Source organism: Phyllopteryx taeniolatus, unplaced genomic scaffold (assembly GCF_024500385.1).
Source record: "Phyllopteryx taeniolatus isolate TA_2022b unplaced genomic scaffold, UOR_Ptae_1.2 contig_24, whole genome shotgun sequence".
Taxonomy (NCBI): Eukaryota; Metazoa; Chordata; class Actinopteri; order Syngnathiformes; family Syngnathidae; genus Phyllopteryx; species Phyllopteryx taeniolatus.
In genome coordinates, this window is record NW_026903162.1 from 2,986,620 (window position 1) to 3,007,100 (window position 20,481).

General features: G+C 43.9%; 1 protein-coding gene across 3 annotated transcripts in view; it reads right to left on the minus strand.

The window, feature by feature from the left end:
- Positions 1-20,481, minus strand: part of dpy19l3 (dpy-19 like C-mannosyltransferase 3) — a 30,852-nt gene that overhangs the window by 9,942 nt on the left and 429 nt on the right. For all 3 annotated transcript variants that reach the window (XR_009787002.1, XM_061764776.1, XM_061764777.1), the window contains exons 2-13: positions 20,316-20,468; positions 19,443-19,570; positions 13,558-13,648; positions 11,403-11,524; positions 10,493-10,638; positions 9,573-9,696; positions 9,359-9,493; positions 8,636-8,767; positions 4,283-4,384; positions 3,720-3,793; positions 2,884-3,042; positions 1,983-2,111 (exon numbers count right to left, since the gene is read on the minus strand). Coding sequence is in view for 2 of the 3 variants with exons in the window: in XM_061764776.1 (XP_061620760.1) it covers positions 1,983-2,111; positions 2,884-3,042; positions 3,720-3,793; positions 4,283-4,384; positions 8,636-8,767; positions 9,359-9,493; positions 9,573-9,696; positions 10,493-10,638; positions 11,403-11,524; positions 13,558-13,648; positions 19,443-19,570; positions 20,316-20,457 (1,484 nt within the window). In the remaining variant the exon portion in view is untranslated. The remainder of the gene's footprint in view (positions 1-1,982; positions 2,112-2,883; positions 3,043-3,719; positions 3,794-4,282; positions 4,385-8,635; positions 8,768-9,358; positions 9,494-9,572; positions 9,697-10,492; positions 10,639-11,402; positions 11,525-13,557; positions 13,649-19,442; positions 19,571-20,315; positions 20,469-20,481) is intronic.

Sequence of the window (20,481 nt, forward strand, 5' to 3'; positions counted from 1 at the left end):
AAAAAAAGAAGCGAGAAGAGACGACGTCTGCCTGCACTTTTGGCCTCCTGCTCTTCATCAGCACTTTACAGCAAGCCAAAGAAATCCAATTTGTCAGTTTGTGTGTAGCCCGACTGCTGCTGTTTAATGCTCTCTCACACACGCACGCACACACGCGCGACTTTGTGCCGCCTCCTCTTTTATGCCCATTCAAACGCTCTTTTTACAAACTTAGTGTAAGCTGAACCTCACCATGAAATCCATTTGATTCAATTTCAACCGTCTTCAACCCTGATTTTCTAATCCTAATCCCGAAATTTGAAAACGATAATTTGCAAACCTCAACCCAATTTGAAAATGTTGAAACCAATATTTGAAAGCCTCACTCGAGTTTGAATAAATAAAATAAAACCTCACTTGACATCAAATCACTCTTGAAACCCTAACCTTGTTTAAACCCTTATTGGAAACCAAAACCCAATCTTGAAGCCCTAACTTTAAAATTGTAAACCAGGCTTGAAGCCCTAATGCTAAAGTGAAACTGTAGTTTGAAATCCGAATTTGAAACCGCAACCCTTTCGTGAAACCTCAATTTGAAACCCTACATTTGCTTTAAACCCTAACCCTTGTTTGAAACCCCAATTTGGAACCCTAACCCTGTCTCGAAACCCTCAGCTTTACTTGAAACTTTAACTCTTGTTTGAAACCCTAATTTGAAAACATAGCTCTGACGTGAAACCCTAACCCTTTTTTGAGACCCCTACCCTGGCTTGAAACCCTAACCCTTCACTTGAAACCCTAACACACGTTTCCCTGGCTTGAAAAAGTTGAAACCTTAATGTGAAACTTGGCCACCCACGTGACGAAATCTCTGTTCTTTTTTTTTCTCGTCATACGGCTTATAGTACAAGATGCGTGTTGACGCACCGACGAGGACCCCAGCAAAAGTTTCGACTCGTAACTTAAGTGCGGGATTCTTGAAACAAATTCAGCACAAAGTGAAACCCGAGAAGTCACGACTCCAATTATAAACTTCTCCTGCCTTTCTCGTCGCGTTCCACAACGAGCGCAAAGTTCACCGCAATCTCCACTTCACGCAGGAGCCATAAACACGAACACATTTGCATCATTTCATTGAAAGACGGCGCATGCATTATGAAATGACAATGGTGTAATAATAATAAGAGAAGGTCGCTCGCTGTGAGGCAGAGTTGCAGCTGTTGCCATGACAACAATGAGCCAGCACTTAAGAGGAAGGGAAAAAAAGGCCTGACAAGAAAGAGAGGCCGACCCCCCCCCGCCGCCGAAAAGATGGGTCCGACGTGAGCATCGTGCCCCCCGGTTGGCGTCACGCAGTGTGAGCCTGCGGGCGGACGCTAAGGGGGAAGCGCTCCATTACGCTTGGAGGACACCGCAAAGACGCCAAGGCACAGAAAAGCGCAGTGTGACACAGCGAGAGGAGAAAATGGTGTAAGCAAATAAATGTTTGTGATCCAACAAGTAAATGCAAACAATTGCATGTTTGTAATCCAAGTAACACTTAACACTTTGTGCTTGCGATCCTAGTAGTTGTAAACAATTGGATGTTTGTCATCGTATAACTGTGAACATTTGTTTGTGCTCCAAGTAACTGTAAACAACTGTTGTTGTTGTTTTTTTAACTCGTCTTGAAACGCATTTTTATTCTTTGGCTTTCAACTCAGCATCACACTGCACTGTTTTCGTCTCTTATTGTTTTTAATTGTCTTTAAGGTTGGGACTAAAACGGTATTGTTTTGATTTGGGCTATATTGAATTGCTTTTCCATGTTTTCTTTCTGTATAATAAATAGCACTTTGTGAGCAGCTGTGGTTGTTTTAAAGTGCTCTATAAATAAAGTTGAGATATTTATTTATGTATTTATTCATGTGTGTTTGTGATCCACAGAACTCTCCCCATCTGTATGCGTGCGAGCCAAGTAGCTGTAATCCATTGCATGCTTGTGAAACGAGAGGCGCGGTCACCTCATCGTGCTGAAGGCCAGCAGGCCGTAGAAAAGCGTGTGCAGCAGGTTGTAGGCCACGTCGGGACGAAAGGACGCCGCCGCCGCCGCCGGACCCTCCACTTTCCTCTCCGCTGCGCCACCTTTTGGCCTGCGGCGGCAACACGACAGAGAGAGAAAGCAAAAGAGTCACGGCATGGAAACATTCCAAGCATACGCTCCAGGCGGAAGGGAAGGTGGCTGGAATTGATATGATTCAGATGGGATGATTCACTTCTCATTGGCTACGACCCACTGAGCATCTTAAATGGCCGCAAGGGTAAGTGATGTCACAGCGTCAGATGAATGCCGAGATGACTCTTTGTGTCTTTGTCTGCGCCCGGGCGGCAAACGCACTGGATTCTTTCCCGACTGGCCGAGCGGCCCTTTTGTTCTGGTGGGTTAGCATTCATGTGGCGAGTCGCTATGCTAATGAGAGCAGCTCGATGCGGCGCCTCGAGACGACATCGGCGGCAAACTTACGAGCGCGTGAGGCGTTCGCAGGAAGATATAATATTGAGCTTTTCAGAGCATGAAGACTCAACGTCATGAAACATCCACACGGACGCAGGACATCTGCATGTCGACGTTGTTCATCAGTTACTACAGCGGACAGCAATTCAAAAGCTATGCGAGTAATTCTTGATGTCAATTACCCATCAGTTACTACTACTACTACTAGTGGACAGGGTCAAAACTCTGCATCAGTCACTATAGAGGACACTGTCAGAGTTGCGCATCTGGCACTTACAGCTGACAGCCATTCACAAGCGCTTTACTCGAGTCCCTACTTTTTTGTCAGAGTTGAGCATCAGTCACTACAGGGGGGGGCAACTATTCAAAAATAGCGAGAGCTCCAATCCATTTCCTTGGGGTGCGCCCACCTGAGGTTCCGCAGAGCCGCCAGCGCCAGGGTGCCGCCCATCAGGACGAGCGTGAGGGCGTAGGGGCCCAGCAGAAGGGTGGCAGACAGACGCTCCAGAGTGTCCAGTGGCAGCGCACCGAAGGCTTCCTCGCACAGATACAGGTTGGCGTCAAAGTCCCTGAAGGGCGACAACTGTCAACACTTGGATGATGCCGGCAAGTAACTTAACAATTGTGTGTACAGTATGTGATCTAAGTAACTGGAAACCATTGAGTGTTTTGGGACCAATTTTACTGATGTTGATCATTTTCACAGATTATCATTATTTATTCATTATTATTTCTACGTTTTTCATTTTCTGCACACTATTTTTCTACATTTTTTAGCATATATAATTTGTTTTTGGAATATTATTACTTTTACTGATTTTGTTTTTTTTTTACATTAAACTTCTACTATTTTAATTTCCCCATATAATTCAACTTCTTTTTATTTACACACATTTTTGGACCAATTTGTGAAACTTTTTTTTTGGTCATTTTCACTAAGAATTTTTTTGTGGACATTTTTTTTTTTTGTCATTCAGGGTGTAAAAACACGGCAGCAAGAAGCAGGAGAGAAGTCCCCGTGAGTGTGAACCGTCGCATTGCGCGCCAGCTGCTGAATAATTAAAGGTGCGCTCGTGTGTGGCAAACCGGCATTATCTGCCAGAGACGCCGCACCCCGCGCCGTCTAATCGATAGTGCGAACCGTCATCTATTATTCACGTTCGCAGGTGCTGCAGCGTCGGAGGAATAAAATGTACAACGGCGCACGAGGAGAGAGCCGAGCGGCAGTCGTGTTCTGGGTTCCTACCTCGTCGGCCCCCAGGCAAACTTTGACTTGATGAATTTAAAGATGTGTTCGTCTGATCGCAGCTGCAGCACCTTCTGCAAACACGCATATGCACACACACGTGCGCACACAGACACACACAGATAAGGTCAAGAATGAAAAAATACAAAACCAAACTTGCATCAAAGCTACATGTTAACTAATTCACTACCGTGGACATTTACGTTCATCAACTGGAATACAAATGTTTCCTGCCACTGACGAATATCGTCAAGTAGGATTTTTCACGGGTTGGCGTGGAAGAGGGTCTCGCTCAGCTTGTCTGTGAAATTCAAGCTTCTACGTAACTGTAATGACTAACAAACGCCAGTAGATGGCAGCGTTCCATCCCTTTGGATTTGAGATCAGCAAAAACCTTTAAGTTGAAGATCAGGCAGTGAATCGCGGCTTGTCCCGTCGATAATGAGGGAGAGCAATGACAACGTGTTGTAAGTCGGAGAAGTTAAGGGAACAGAGTACTGTTGACAATGACTGACAAGAGGGAAAAGGAGGAAGGAGAAATGGGAAAAATGTCAGAGGACAACCTTGGCCGTGAAGTTGAGGGCGAAGGTGAGGAGAAGGACGGCGGTGCTGTGGATGAACAGCTTGAACACTCGCACCAGAACACTTCCTGTCTTCAGAGAACGCTGTAGGTGCACAAAAACACATCCGTTGATAATAATATGATACATCTATTTCATTGTATTAATTTTTCCCCTCCTTGAGCCGTCACCTTGTCGTGGTGGAGGGGTTTGTGTGTCCCAGTGATCCTAGGAGCTAAGTTGTCTGGGGCTTTATGCCCCTGGCAGGGTCACCCATGACAAACAGGTCCTAGGTGAGGGACCAGACAAAGCACGGCTCAAAGACCCCTAATGATGACGACAAACAATGGACTTCGTTTTCCCTTGCCCGGACGCGGGCCACCGGGGCCCCCCACTGGAGCCAGGCCTGGTGGTGGGGCTCGAAGGCGAGCGCCTGGTGGCCGGGCCTGCACCCATGCTGGCTCTAGGGACGTGGAATGTCACCTCTCTGGCAGGGAAGGAGCCCGAGCTGGTGTGTGAGGTCGAGAAGTTCCGACTCGATATAGTCGGACTCGCCTCAACACACACCTGGGGCTCTGGTACCAGTCCTCTCGAGAGGGTTTGGACTCTCTTCCACTCTGGAGTTGCCCATGGTGAGAGGCGCCGAGCAGGTGTGGGTATACTTATTGCCCCCCGGCTCGGCGCCTGTACGTTGGGGTTCACCCCGGTGGACGAGAGGGTAGCCTCCCTCCGCCTTCGGGTGGGGGGACGGGTCCTGACTGTTGTTTGTGCCTATGCACCAAACAGCAGTTCAGAGTACCCACCCTTTTTGGAGTCCTTGGAGGGGGTGCTGGAGAGCGCTCCCGCTGGGGACTCCATTGTTCTGTTGGGGGACTTCAATGCTCACGTGGGCAATGACAGTGAGACCTGGAAGGGCGCGATTGGGAGGAACGGCCCCCCCGATCAGAACCCAAGCGATGTTCTGTTATTGGACTTCTGTGCTCGTCACGGATTGTCCATAACGAACACCATGTTCAAGCATAAGGGTGTCCACACGTGCACTTGGCACCAGGACACCCTAGGTCGCAGTTCGATGATCGACTTTGTGGTCGTGTCATCGGACATGCGGCCGCATGTCTTGGACACTCGGGTGAAGAGAGGGGCGGAGCTGTCAACTGATCACCACCTGGTGGTGAGTTGGCTCCGATGGTGGGGGAAGATGCCGGTCCGACGTGGCAGGCCCAAACGTATTGTGAGGGTCTGCTGGGAACGTCTGGCAGAATCCCCTGTCAGAAGGAGTTTCAACTCCCACCTCCGACAGAACTTTGCTCATGTTCCGGGGGAGGCGGGGGACATCGAGTCCGAGTGGACCATGTTCCGCGCCTCCATTGCTGAGGCGGCCGACCGGAGCTGTGGCCGTAAGGTGGTCGGTGCCTGTCGTGGCGGCAATCCCCGAACCCGTTGGTGGACACCAACGGTGAGGGATGCCGTCAAGCTGAAGAAGGAGTCCTATCGGGCCTTTTTGGCCTGTGGGACTCCTGAGGCAGCTGATGGGTACCGGCTGGCCAAGCGGAATGCAGCTCTGGTGGTCGCTGAAGCAAAAACCCGGGCATGGGAGGAGTTCGGTGAGGCCATGGAGAAAGACTTCCGGACGGCTTCGAGGAAATTCTGGTCCACCATCTGACGTCTCAGGAGAGGAAAGCAGTGCACCACCAACACTGTGTATAGTGGAGATGGGGCGCTGCTGACCTCGACTCGGGACGTTGTGAGTCGGTGGGGAGAATACTTCGAAGACCTCCTCAATTCCACCGACACGCCTTCCCATGGGGAAGCAGAGTGTGGGTTCTCTGAGGCGGGCTCTCCTATCTCTGGGTTTGAGGTCACCGAGGTAGTTAAAAAGCTCCTCGGTGGCAGGGCCCCGGGGGTGGATGAGATTCGCCCGGAGTTCCTAAAGGCTCTGGATGTTGTGGGGCTGTCCTGGTTGACACGCCTCTGCAACATCGCGTGGACATCGGGGACAGTGCCTCTGGATTGGCAGACTGGGGTGGTGGTCCCCCTTTTTAAGAAGGGGGACCGGAGGGTGTGTTCCAACTACAGGGGGATCAGACTGCTCAGCCTCCCTGGTAAGGTCTATTCAGGGGTGCTGGAGAGGAGGGTCCGTCGGGAAGTCGAATCTCAGATTCAGGAGGAGCAGTGTGGTTTTCGTCCTGGCCGTGGAACAGTGGACCAGCTCTACACCCTCGGCAGGGTCCTCGAGGGTGCATGGGAGTTCGCCCAACCAGTCTACATGTGTTTTGTGGACTTGGAGAAGGCGTTCGACCGTGTCGACCGTGTCCCTCGGTATGGGGTACCGACCGTGTCCCTCGGTATGGGGTACCGAACCCCCTGATACGGGCTGTTCGGTCCCTGTACGACCGGAGTCAGAGTTTGGTCCGCATATCCGGCAGTAAGTCGGACTCGTTCCCGGTGAGGGTTGGACTCCGCCAAGGCTGCCCTTTGTCGCCGATTCTGTTCATAACTTTTATGGACAGAATTTCTAGGCGCAGCCGAGGCGTAGAGGGGGTCCGGTTTGGTGGCCTCAGTATTGCATCTCTGCTTTTTGCAGATGATGTGGTTCTGTTGGCTTCATCAAGCCGTGACCTCCAACTCTCATTGGAGCAGTTCGCAGCCGAGTGTGAAGCGGCTGGGATGAGAATCAGCACCTCCAAATCTGAGACCATGGTCCTCAGTCGGGAAAGGGTGGCATGCCATCTCCAGGTCGGGGATGAGATCCTGCCCCAAGTGGAGGAATTCAAGTATCTTGGGGTCTTGTTCACGAGTGAGGGAAGAATGGAACGGGAGATCGACAGGCGGATCGGTGCAGCGTCTGCAGTGATGCGGACTTTGTATCGGTCCGTTGTGGTAAAGAAAGAGCTAAGCCGAAAGGCGAAGCTCTCAATTTACCGGTCGATCTTCGTTCCTACCCTCACCTATGGTCATGAGCTGTGGGTCGTGACCGAAAGAACAAGATCCCGGATACAAGCGGCCGAAATGAGTTTCCTCCGCAGGGTGTCCGGGCTCTCCCTTAGAGATAGGGTGAGAAGCTCGGTCATCCGGGAGGATCTCAGAGTAGAGCCGCTACTCCTCTGCATTGAGAGGAGCCAGATGAGGTGGCTGGGGCATCTGATTCGGATGCCTCCCGGACGCCTCCCTGGTGAGGTGTTCCAGGCATGTCCCACCGGGAGGAGACCCCGGGGACGACCCAGGACGCGCTGGAGAGACTACATCCTTCGGCTGGCCTGGGAACGCCTCGGGATCCCCCCGGAAGAGCTGGATGAAGTGGCTGGGGAGAGGGTAGTCTGGGCGTCCCTGCTGAAGCTACTGCCCCCGCGACCCGACCCGGATAAGCGGTAGAGAATGGATGGATGGATGGAATTTTTCACTATATTATGGTCATTTTTGGACCATTTTCACTATGGTTTTGTCACAATACAACACTAATTTTTGGATAGTATTGACCTTTTTTACTAATTTTTATACTCATAGGTTTGTTTTTGTTTTTTAAATTATCATTTGATTTAGATAATTTTGGATAATTCCTACTCATTTGTGACCATTCTAACTGATTTGTTGACAATTTTCACCTATTTTTGGAACATTTGTTTTTCTTTTTTTCATGATTTTCATTCATTTACAAAAAAAAAATCATTCATTTTAGACTGTTTTCACTGATCTTGTTGATGGTTCGAACTCAATTGAGATCATTTCCACAAATATTGTCACTCATTTAGAGAGAATATATACTGTATATTGTTTTATAATGTAAACTGATATGTAATGTAAATATACATATTTTATATAGAGACATATATAGAATTTACCATTACCGCCCATTTTGAGAGGACTTTTTCATCTAAATCTATCTAATCTATATGAAATTCTTATTACTCTTCACAATCGGACAACAATGTGGCATTTTTAAGACCTCAGATTGGTGGATTTGATAATTAATTGTCTTTTTTTGTGAGTATAATTAAGGCTTTCATTTAGGAACTTTCATTAATGAACAGCACATCTGGGAACAAAATGAATGACCACTTTTTGCCCCCCTAACTCTACCACACACATTTTTTTTCTATTTTCATCTAGTAACTTAGCATATAGACATAAATGATTTAGAGCCTTCCTACATCTGGCTGTCACAGTAAATATCTTCGTAATTGTCGTTGTGATAAGATCAGAATGGAATAAATTACATTAAGACTTGACGAAGAAATATGTCTTCAGCTCACAAAGTGGAATTATCAGCGGCTTAAACAAAGCCACGCGGGCCAGGCACCACATCCATCTTGTGCTGTGTGTGTGTGTGTGTGTGTGTGTGTGTGTGTGTGTACGCACGTGAAAATGACGCACGATGAGGGCCGCCACGATGAAGCTGAGCACCAAGGAGCCCAGGATCATGGCGTTGAAGAACTGCAGGAGCCACACGCTCAGCAGAGCGCTCACTTGGACCAAATACAGTGTGGTCACCTGAAAAAAAATGGATAAATCAAATTTTTTTTAAATACTCAAACAGAGCGGAACTTGACCAAGGCTTGGGAAAATCACCATGCAGTCACAGGAGGGCCGTAAATGAACATGAAATAGTATAGTACAGTATAGCATAGTATACTGTCGTATAAGGGGTGTAACGATTCTGTCACTACATTGATGTATCGATTTACATTCTTACAATACAACTGCATCGATCTGTTTGCCTTTCGGACAAAACCTATCGATTTAAAATCTTTTAAAAGGTCATCGGTCAATTGTATCGATACTAGGAAATAACGCATTGGATTTACGCACGGCAAACCTTATATGGCTGCGTACGTGTGACTTGCCTCTCAGTGTACGTTGAAGCCTTTCACGTTCGCTAGCTTCGTTTAGCTTAACTCGCGAGCCGCCAACATAGAGACGCATGTGCGTTCAACACATCGTTGAGCAGAGATCAAGCGTGAGTATCAAAAGTGTTGCGATTATCATGTGTGCCAGTGAATGAGCTAAGGCCAAACAACCATTCTCTGCTCTACCATTGCATTTTATGGTTCACGGCAATATCGGGAGTCCTGGTGGTCAAACCTGTGCGGTGGTGAGCACGTCCACACAATCCAGCGTGTAGACAACGAGGGCCTGAACCAGAAAGATGAACTGGTTGAATTGCCAAGTCACACAGAAGCACAAGCTGCACACGTACATCAGCCACACCATCACCTTCTGCAGAGTGGAACACAAACACACGCAAAGGCTTAATGCTAACACAGCTATGAGCTAACTCAAGTTAGTATGCGCGCACCTGCTGCAAGGTGCCCAGCTGAGGCCTCAGGTAGCATGTGATGGTGGCAACCTGCAGCGCCAGGAAGGGCAAAGACCAGTTCTCTCTCAGCGAGATGGTGAACTCCACACGGGTCGTGTCCACCCTGCAAACAATTGTGGAATTAATCTTCCTTGTTAGCATTATTAGCATCTGAACATGACCACACACTTGGTCGTTCCCATAGTCACATGTTTACCTTGAGAAAAAATCTAAACTTACCCAGATAAATACAGGCTCTGGATAAAGCTATCGATGCGGGGGACTGACTGACCCTGGCTTAAAAACCCTACTGTGAAGTCCGAAACATATACTAAAGCCTTAATTTGAAACCCTAACCCTGACTGAAACTTTAACTTTCAACACTAACTCTGCAGATTGATTCGCTAACCCTGACCTGAAACCTTACCTTCGTTTGAAACCCTAACCCAAAACTAAGCCAGATAAACGTAGGCTTTGGATAGCACAAGGTGGCTGTCCGCATACTCACTTGAGTCCCTCAAAAATCAAACTTATCCCAGGAAATAGCAAATTCAAGATCAAGCTATGTGGTCAAAAATAATCCAGATGTATGCAGACTCGAGATAAAATTTAGCTGTTTCACACAGCGAATTAAGTGTCAAAAATAAAATTATAAAAAAGCATGACTATTGTATTATCTGTAAAGAAATGCTGTGCTGTTGTTTGCTGGTTCACCGCAATGCTAACACTATGCTACTAACATGAGGGCTACTTAAAGTGGCACTAGCAAGTCGGCTAAGCTAACAAGGCTAAGAGGCTAACGTATCATTGGAATGATTGAAAAAGTAAGCTAGTGGGGTTGCTCCTCGACATCTTCAATTTTTGCTCTGTGACCTCTACGCTACGTTAGCTTAGCATCCGGATGTGTTGTCGACACCCACCTGTTGAGGATGTACCAGACAGCGGCCAGCGCGCCGGCCACCCATGAGCCGGACAGGAGCCACGCTGTCAGGTACAGCGCCATCACGTACACCGCCTGCAGCGAGAACACGCTGTAGATGTAGAAGTACATGGGCTCCAGGTAGGACTGCAAAACAACACAAGCACACCGAAATCATCATGATTATAATGATCAAATTTGTCCCGATCATGAACACTATCATCATGACCAAAATTGTCACGATCATCATAACCCAAATTTTTGAGGTGTACAAATTAATCGACAGCAAATTCATTATCAAATTAATTGACAACCATTTTGATCATCGATTAATCATTTAGAGACCTTGTTTAATTTCACATTGTTCAAATCCTTGGAATTTCAGCCTTTCAACAGTAAATATTCACAGATTGCTTTAGTCCTCCATGAAAGCAGACCGATTACAAACATCAGCTTACACTTTGGAAAACAATGATGAACATTTTTTTTGCTTTTTTTCTGACGTTACAGACCAAACCAGTACCTGAATCGTAATCGATTTGTGTTTTTACATTTTCTGCACTATCAATTTAAAATAATGTCCTGCTACTGAATAAAGGGATGGAAATTCAAAAATATTTTTCATCCGATTCAGTGATTAATGGAAAAAAAATAACCGACAGATTAAATGTTCACCAATTTTTTGAAAATGCTCACTCAATTTTTGACCATTTTTAATTACAGCGACTTACGAGTGCCCTAACTTTTTCTGGGTTACGAGCAGTCGTCGCTTGGTTGAATTTCCGAGGTGCCAGCAAGCTTCAGCTGTCGCAAAATGCAGGTAGCGCACATCCTACCATATGCCGAGCATCCCGTCTCACTCACAATTTGGGTTGCGTGTGTGTGTGCACGTGTGCGCGTGTGTGTGTTACCTGTATGGGCAGCAGCCTGTAAAGAACACTGAGGAAGACCTCCTGGTAGATGTTCATCCTCTGCAGGAGGTTGATGGTCCGCTTAGACTCCGTCAAGTTATCGTGAATCAACTCAGACAATCCTAAGCGCAGCAAAAACAAATAAAACAATATACATTTATGGAATTTAAACTACAAAACAAAACATTTAGTTGGCCGATGTCTACCAAATTTGAACCACGTGCAGTATATCTATGCTCAAAATTTACACTTAGTGGGGGTCGCCGGTAGAAGTTTGGAACATGGAAATTGGTAGATACATCTATCATGAGCAGACTTACAAAGTCTCAAGAAGCCATGCCCAAAAAAAAAACAAAAAACAACGTTTTAGATTTTGCTTTGAAGTAGCCATTTTAGGGTCAATTTTCAAGACCCCCTGGATTTTTTCCAATTCAGCTCCCAAAGCCAGTTTGACTTAGCAACATGAAATTTGGTTCACAAAAAAGTCTCAAGAAGCCAAAGACACAGGAAGTCTGCAATTTTGTTTTGAAGTGGCCATTTTAGGGTCTATTTTCCAGAACCCTGGAAATGCAGCCCCTGAATCCAGTTTCACTAAGCAACATAAAAATTTGGTAGACATTTCTATCAAGTGTAGACCCACAAACAAGTCTCAAGAAGCCATGCCCGAAAAGACACAGGAGGTTTGCCATGTTGCTTTGAAAAGGCCATTTTAGGTTCAATTCAGCCATTTCCTTCAAATCTCTGTCCACTTACAACTACAGTGCGTCACAGTAGTTCCGATGATCTTCTGGAATTATCAGCGCTAGCCCAATGATCCGGAATGATTCTGCACCCATGCTGCATGGTGTAATTATTCCAAACAGGCCCGAGGGCCTGGAAATGATTACAACATGTTTGCTGTGATTGAAACATCATCTGATGCCAAACGTGCGACTTAGGGCCGCGGACGTCATCCAAATCCCGACGGCTGCTTGATCTGCCGGAGCAACCGGCCGTATTTTCCATAAACAGCATCTACGTTTCCACCCACACGCTTCACTTTATCTCTCCCTCGTTCTCTAAATATTCCTTCATTAGCCAAACACGTCCTCCTTTATTTCAGTGACTTCATTCTTATACACGCGTCAAGTTGGTTGATTAGCCACCGTGGTGGAAAATTGTGGTAAACAAGGAATTTTCATGATGATGGGAACAAGGAGTCATTGCACCCATGTGCATCATTAGACCAAAATTGTTCACTTTGGGTTGGAAAATGGAGGCCATGGTGTAGCCAAGCTAACGCTAATGTGACTTGCTAACATAATCTGGAAAAGTAAGAACAAAAATAAGTCAACTAGCTTTACTAGTTTTTACTTTCAACAAAAGACGGACAGTGCACCCCTGACCATAAATATTTTCAGTTCTAGCAAAAAAAAGTGACTTGTACATTTGCTAATGTTAGCTCCAAGTTAGCATGTTAGCAAGCATGAAAATGAAGATGTAAATTGATGATGTGATTTTTGGTCATGATTTAATACCAACATTTATTTAGCATTTGAACCCAACAGTTGACTTCAACCTGGTAGCAGGATCTACTAGCTTTAGCTGGATTAGCTAAAATAGCACACTCGGCTAATTTATTTCAGACCAGAGTTCAATTATTTTGACACCTTAAACATGAACACTTGAGTTTTGTCTCCATGCTAATAGAAACGGAGCTTAAAAAGTGTACATCAACACCAACGGTATTAAGTTAGCATCCTCACAGGAAATCATTGGTCACAGTGAAGTTTGTCTTGCTAACATCATCAGGACAGTTAGTCTAACAAGCTTGTTTTGTTTGTGATACATGTTTTTACTTCATCAGAAGAAGGAAAATCACGCAACCCCGATGACATTTAAGAAAGTTAACTTTACAAAAACAAACCAAGGATAAATTTGCTAATGTTAGCCTCAAGTTAGCACGCTAGCATCCAGGGAAATAAAAAAAAAAAAAGGGATCAAATGGGAAAACAAATGGTTTGTTTTTACTGTTAACAAGAGACAGAAATAAATCACAATCTGGGTCATAAATTGAGACCATAAACGGAAACCGAACAGACCAAAGTTTTTTTTTTTTTTGCTAATGTTAGCTTCAAGTTAGCATGCTAGCATAGATTCAACATTTCAGGTGTACCTTCCTGTATGGATGGAGCGTTCAACAATTGCTTGTAGTACGAGTAGTACAGTCCACACTCGGTCCGGAAGGAGATCTCACGCTCCACCTCCTGAAACATAAACAAAATGCCCTGTGATACACATCAGAGGACTTCATCACAGCATCACAGATTTGCTTATTCTTTGGCTTATTCCAAAAGAAGACTGATATGGTGATAATCATACCAACCATACGATGTTATCAAAGTTAAGATTAAATTTTGTTAAGAAATTAGATGTGGAAGGGGCATTTTAGCATTATGCCTTTAAGGTGCTTTTACCGCCTATATTTTCGAGAAAAGCCATACATTTTTAAAAAAAAATTTAATATTTGTAAAAAACTATTTTCCATATTTATTATTTTTAGGTCATACATTTTCCAAATCATTTACAAATGTTTTAAAAGTCATACATTTTCCAGAATTAAAAAAAAATAGGGAAAAGTCATTTTCCAGATTTAAAAAAATATATTTCATAGAAAAGTCACACATTTTACAGAATCTTTCTTTATATTTTTGAAAAAGGTTTTATTTTCCACGATTTTGTAAAATGCTGTTTGGAGAAAACATTTCCAGAATAAAAAAAAAACAACAAAAAAACAGAAAAATGATAAATTTTCCAGATTTAAAAAATGTTTCACGAAAAATCAGACATATTGCAGAAAAAAATTTACTTTTTAGAAAAAAGTCACACATTTTGTAGGACTTCCAATGGTCAAACTGTTTTGATTTTAGGAGTTTTCCCGGTTATTAGAAGGGTTGTTGAGCGCTACCGTGAGCTGTGCGAACCACAGCAGGTTCTCGTGTAAGGCGTTGACACAGCAGGCCTGCGTCAGAGCCAGCAGGCCGGCCGTCGCCAGCCCCGTCGCCGTGGCAACAGTCCACCGCCACCTCCAACACCAGGCTAGGGAGCCGGATCCGGGACCCCCCTGCTCCTCTTCGTCTTCATCCTGGGTGGACCTGGTCGTACCACGGCGCCGTTTGCGTAGCTCCATCACCAAGGTAAAATGATCAATAGAAGAGATCCAAATCCATCTGGAGTGAATGTAAGAGTAGCAGTAGAGGCGTCTTTCAAGTGGCTCCAAATCATTTAGCTTTCCAAGACCTTGGCAAAGGAAACGTGCCAAAGCGTTCTTTCAGGAAACGAGCAGCTCTTTTACGATCCTTCGTCTTCTTCTTTCCCACTCCCCTGGAGAAAAGCAGCAGGGCTTAGATCTCAACTAGCCTTGTTAGCACAGAATTTGAACCTCTTCAGGGTTCCTCGGAGGTCTCGAAAGGCCCAAACACGGGGTAAAAATAAGGAGGTCTGCCAGAGGACCAAATGTAAGACGAGGTTGGAAAAGTGGGAAGCGAGTGCACTGCTACTGACCTTTTATACGCATAGGACGGGATAATGGAGGGAGGGAACGAGGGAGTGAGTCGGGGACTGTTTGGGAATGTCAGAGCACTTGTGGATGTGTACTCCAGCTGCGTCTGAAATTAACTCACTGTTGCGACCCACGTGGACATGACTTCACACTTGACCAATGCGAGTCCAGCGCTGAGCACTTGGATCCGACCGCCACACAATAGAAGTTGCTCCAAATGAATCGCAATGTGCTGATCGCGTGAATGCCGAGATGTTACGCTGGATTCTAAATTCTTTACTTTATTATTATTCTCGTCAAACCATTCCAACATAGTGTTGTCATGATACCAACATTCGGACTAAGCTACTGCACCTGCAAAATGTGCCTCAATACCAATACTGAAATGATACCATTAGCATTAAGCTATCAGACTTTCATTCGAAAGTTTTTTTGGTGCTTAAATATACTGTGCAGTATTTAATTCTCTTTTTTTAGGTGACATATTCACACAGTAAACTTTCAGTGAGGTGGCTGAATAAAGTACTACTACAGCAGCACACTTGTCTGACTTTTGTTCTTTATACAGAAAAATACTATAAATACTTTACTGGACGAACTTATAAACAGCTTGTAGCAAGCACCCTTAGCCTTTTAAGTAGGATAATGAAAATATGTAATTCCAATATCGCAGTACTTGTCTAGTATCGGTATACTGTGAAAATGTTCAGCTCACTCAGGACTTATATATTATAATATTTTTCACATTCCAAAAGATGTTACTTTTCCCACAATTCAATATTCATGATAGACACGTCAACCAAATTTCGTGGTTACAGGTCAAACTGGTTACAGGGGCTGAATGTTCGTGCTTGTGCCAGAATGAAAAGTGAAACCCTGTGAAACCAGTAAAAAGATGGGAATGTGCATGTGTAGCCAAGTTAAAAACAGGGCTTACATGACTTAAAAAAAAAACAAAAAAAAACATGCAGGTTTCAAGTTGAAGCTGGCTGCCATCATCTAACTTGGAAGTCTTGACACTTGGATTGGCCAAACTGCGCTGCTTTATTTTGGTTAGGAAGGGGGAAAAAAAGTAAACAAGAGACTGTTTTCCGCAGCGCACCTGGTGGGTATTTGGACTTGCGCGTGAGTTGACGCTGACGGGACGAGAAGCAGCAGGAGCGTCCAAGCAGGCTTCATCTTTATTGCCCCTCATCCTTTTACAATTTGGGTTTGCATGTGGATCTTGTTTCAAAGGGTCTGGATAATTACATCTGAAGTCTTAATCAACCAATTATCTGAACTTACTTGTAGATCAAGTCCACATGAACACTGTTTGTTTTCTCCCATTTCGTTTGTCATTTCCTTCATACGCAATCAAGAAAACTTCAAAGGCTTTTCCAAATTCCGTTTTCGGCTTCACACTAACCAGCTCCCACGTAACGGAAAAGGTAATCTGTTCGACAATGATGTCAGAGTCCTCGGGTCACAAGATCGCCTGCCAAGTAACAAGGTGGTTTTGCGTAATCCTGCTCACTAACAAACACAATGCATTCTAGACAGAGGTGACTCAATGCAACGTGGATGGAAGCGCACCATATCGGGTAAGATCATCACTTTGGATTTATCCTTCCCGGAGGACATTGAAAACTTCCCGCCACACACTTTGGACCCCAACTGTAGATATTCGTCACTAAAAAATATTTCTGATGAAAATCCCCGCTTAAAATTAAGAATCATTGATTAACTTTCCAGCCCTTTTCCTTCTTATCCCGCTTGGAAACCTCATGTCCTATGTGAGTGTAAATGTCAAAAACATGTGGATTCTTTTTTTTTTTTTTATGCTTTAAAGTAACAGAGAATTTACTGGACATTTTTACATGAAAACCTTTAAAGGGTTTGACCGCAGTGGAACTTGCAGACAGAACGTGTTGGAAGTCTGAGATTTGTAAAAAAAAAAAAAAGAAAAAGTCTTATTTGAGTGCGTGTGCAGAACACAGTGCACTGCCAATGATGATGTCAGTCCCAAACACTCAGTCGCCGTGGCAACACTTTGTCAGTGCTATAAACCCAAACAATCTCAGGTTTTGGTGCAATAATACCTATTTTTTCCATTTCGGATTAATTTGTTCTCTCTGGTGTGATCTCACAGAAGGCTCTGAACACATAAACACATGTTATACAGATCAAAAATTGGTGTAGAATTTGTTTATAAAAAATAAAAAAAATAAATAAAAAAAAAAGGACAGCAGCTGTGTTAGCAAAGATAGCTGGGATATGAAAGGCAAACTGTTAGCTGTAGTCATTAGTTGTGATGCAAAAGGAAAAATACCTGTGATTTGAAATGCTAACTGCTAGCTGTGTTAGTTGGTGTTGCTCATTATCTACCGCGATCTATTATTGTGTGTCAGTCACACAATTGCACATTTGCCTGCAAGTCGGCTTTCAAAGCAGTTTCCTTGTATTGTCAGCCGTCAGTATTTGGACTGATCTTTTCCAAGACTAACAAAATACTGTGTTCTGTGACAGTATAAGCACTAAGCAGACTTTTCTTTAACCAGAAAAAAAGTTTTTCGAGCTTTCGCTTCTTTTGTAATCAGCAGTACAACAAGGGTTGGGTTGGTTGGGTTGTTTTAATCATCAAAAGGTACATAAATGAGAGTACCGCCATTAAGTTTATGGAGACCGTTGCTGTGCCACAAACCGGGAATGCTGAGACAGTTGATGAACTTTTGGATAATTTCACTTGTAAAATCTCAAATATCACGAATGCTGTCGCTCCTATTAAAACTAAGACCATCTTGAGGCGACCTCGAACACGGTGGAGGATCACAATGGTGGTAAAGAGCTCGAAATCAAAGTGGAGGAAAGCAGAACGTAAGTGGAGAAAAACTAAACTCCAAATTGACTATGACCTCTACAGAAAAAGTCTTTGTAATTTTTACCAAGCGTTAGTCAGGGCTAGACAGCAACACTTTTCTGAAATCATCAGTAAGAACTTCAACAATATTCATACTCTATTTGCTGTGGTTTGAAAAGCTCACAACTCCCCCGAATCAGATAGCTCCGGAACACCTAACAAATAATAAATGCACTGAATTTGCTTGTTATTTTAGTGAAAAAATACAATCCATTAGGTTAAATATTAGCTCAAATCAGCAAAACAATAAAATGATATTACAGCTGAAGCCACCCAGGAAAAACTCTGTTACCATGTCAGAATTTGATACAATTGACCAAAAAAACTATAGAGTAAACGGTTCAGCAGCTGAAACCATCAACGAGCTGTCTTGACTCAATACCGTCTGACTTTTTCAAAGATATTGTAAAGTCTGTGCTCACTGATTTGCAGCAAATAATCAATTGCTGACTTCAGTCAGGCGAGTTTCCTAAAGCTCTTAAAGTCAAGGGTCAGTTCTTGGACCCCTCCTGTTCAGCCTGTATATGCTACCCTTGGGTCAAATTCTTCAGAACTTTAATTTTGACTATCACAGCTATGCAGATGACACACGGTTATATCTAGCAGTGTCTCCAGATGACTACAGTTCAATTGAGGTGTTGTGTCACTGTCTAAAACAGATAAATAACTGAATGAGCCAAAATTTTCTTCAATAATTGTTTTTGGCAATAAAGAAACGAGATTTGCTGTTCGTAAATACCTGGAGTCACTCTCTTTAAAAACCAAAGACCAAGTCCAAAACCTTGGTGTTCTGATAGATTCTGACCTGACTTTCAACAGTCATGTCAAATCAATTACTAAAACTGCCTTCTACCCTCTGAAGAACATATCCAGAGTAAAGGCTTGCATGTGTCAAGCAGACCTGGGGCCTCGTGTACAAAAGCTGCGCACGCACAAAAACGTGGCATCCGTTCTTTTTCACGGCAGATGCATCAAGAGTGACATGACGGTGGAAATGTGCGGTGCCTCACGCCAACTGCATGGCTGGCGTACGGACGTTTCTGCAGCTGTTGGTGCTTTGGCGACACTTAGAGGTGATGTTGGGAAACTGTTCTCATAAATCTGCACATCAGAGAGACATGAACAATTAGCACGGATGAATTTTACAGACGACCTGGGCAAGACTCTCTTCCACGCCTACCCGTTGAAGAATGTACTTGACAAATGTATTCATCGGTGGCAGTAAACGGCCGGATTCCAGTTGACCAGTATAAACGTGAATTACGGTAATATGACGTCTCGTCCTGTGATAATTTACACCTTGCACATCAGAAATAATCCAGACGGTGAAAAAAATAAAAAATAAATCAATGGCGCTTAATGTGAGGATAGGATATATGATTAATGTAATGGTAATGTAATTGCTCGTAATAATCTCCACTTTAAACAATCAAAATGAAACCCCACAACAAGAAATAATCCACCGAGTAAAGAAAAAAAAAAAAAGTGCCATATCATTAATCCGACCACTTCGTTCGCCGGTTATTCATGATAAAATGTACCTCGCACAACAGAATTAAACAGAAGGAGCAGAAATAATCCACAGAGGCCTGCGGTTTACCTTGATGTTGGAGAACCACAGGTCGTTCTCGTGCAGCGTGGCCATGTACATGCAGCACAGCAGGCCCAGACCGACCGACACCGACCAGCCCACCGATGTCCACACGATACACCCCCACGACCAATCACCTGCGGGTGTGCATAGGTGCATGAGCTTCACGAACAGGAAACTCTCTTTAAGAGACCGGGCCAACATATTACTCAAAAGTTCATAATAAATTTTCACATTTGAATTGTACTATTTATAATTAATCTGATTGTAATCAATCAATTCTTGAATACAAATTTTAAAAGCATGTATTTGTTTTTTTTTATTTTCCAAAATATATATGATTTAACCAATTATTTAATCAGATGAAAAATAAATGGTTTAATAAAGGATTAATTTTTACTTTATTACTGACACCAAATAGTTTAACTGTTTATGTAATAAAATACATGGAAAATATGTTAAATGTACTCTGTATGTACATATTAGATTTTTTTCTTTTATTGTTCACAATAAATAAATTAACCAATTACTTAAAAAAAAGAAATTAGAAAGTACTGTGTATGTAAAATTGTTTACGTACTACAGGTGTAAAAATATTTTACTGTTTATTTAAATTAAATTCACTATCTGATCAAATTGAGGTAACATACTGTACTGTATATATATATATATATATATATCTAAAATGGTTTTCTTTTACTATTTACAGGAAATAAATGAACCAATTATGTAATTAAATAAAATAGTAATTAAATTCGTTTATTTATTTATTTTTTTAACTAAATATAACAGAAGAATTTTTCTTTGGCTTTTTTTGGGGGGTGACTCTACCCACAGCCGGGCGGTTACAAGCGTTCGTTTGGGTGTGGACCTGAAACTCACCCTGCAGAAGGTCGTCATGGTGATGACGATGATGCCGGGAGCAACAGTTGGCCTGGTGACGCTGCTGAGGCTGAGAGTCTGCATGGGGGCTCTGTGGGGGCTCCTTACCCCGGCTGCCCTTCCTCTGGCGCAGGGCTGCCATGACGCGCCGCCCTGCGTGGCCGCA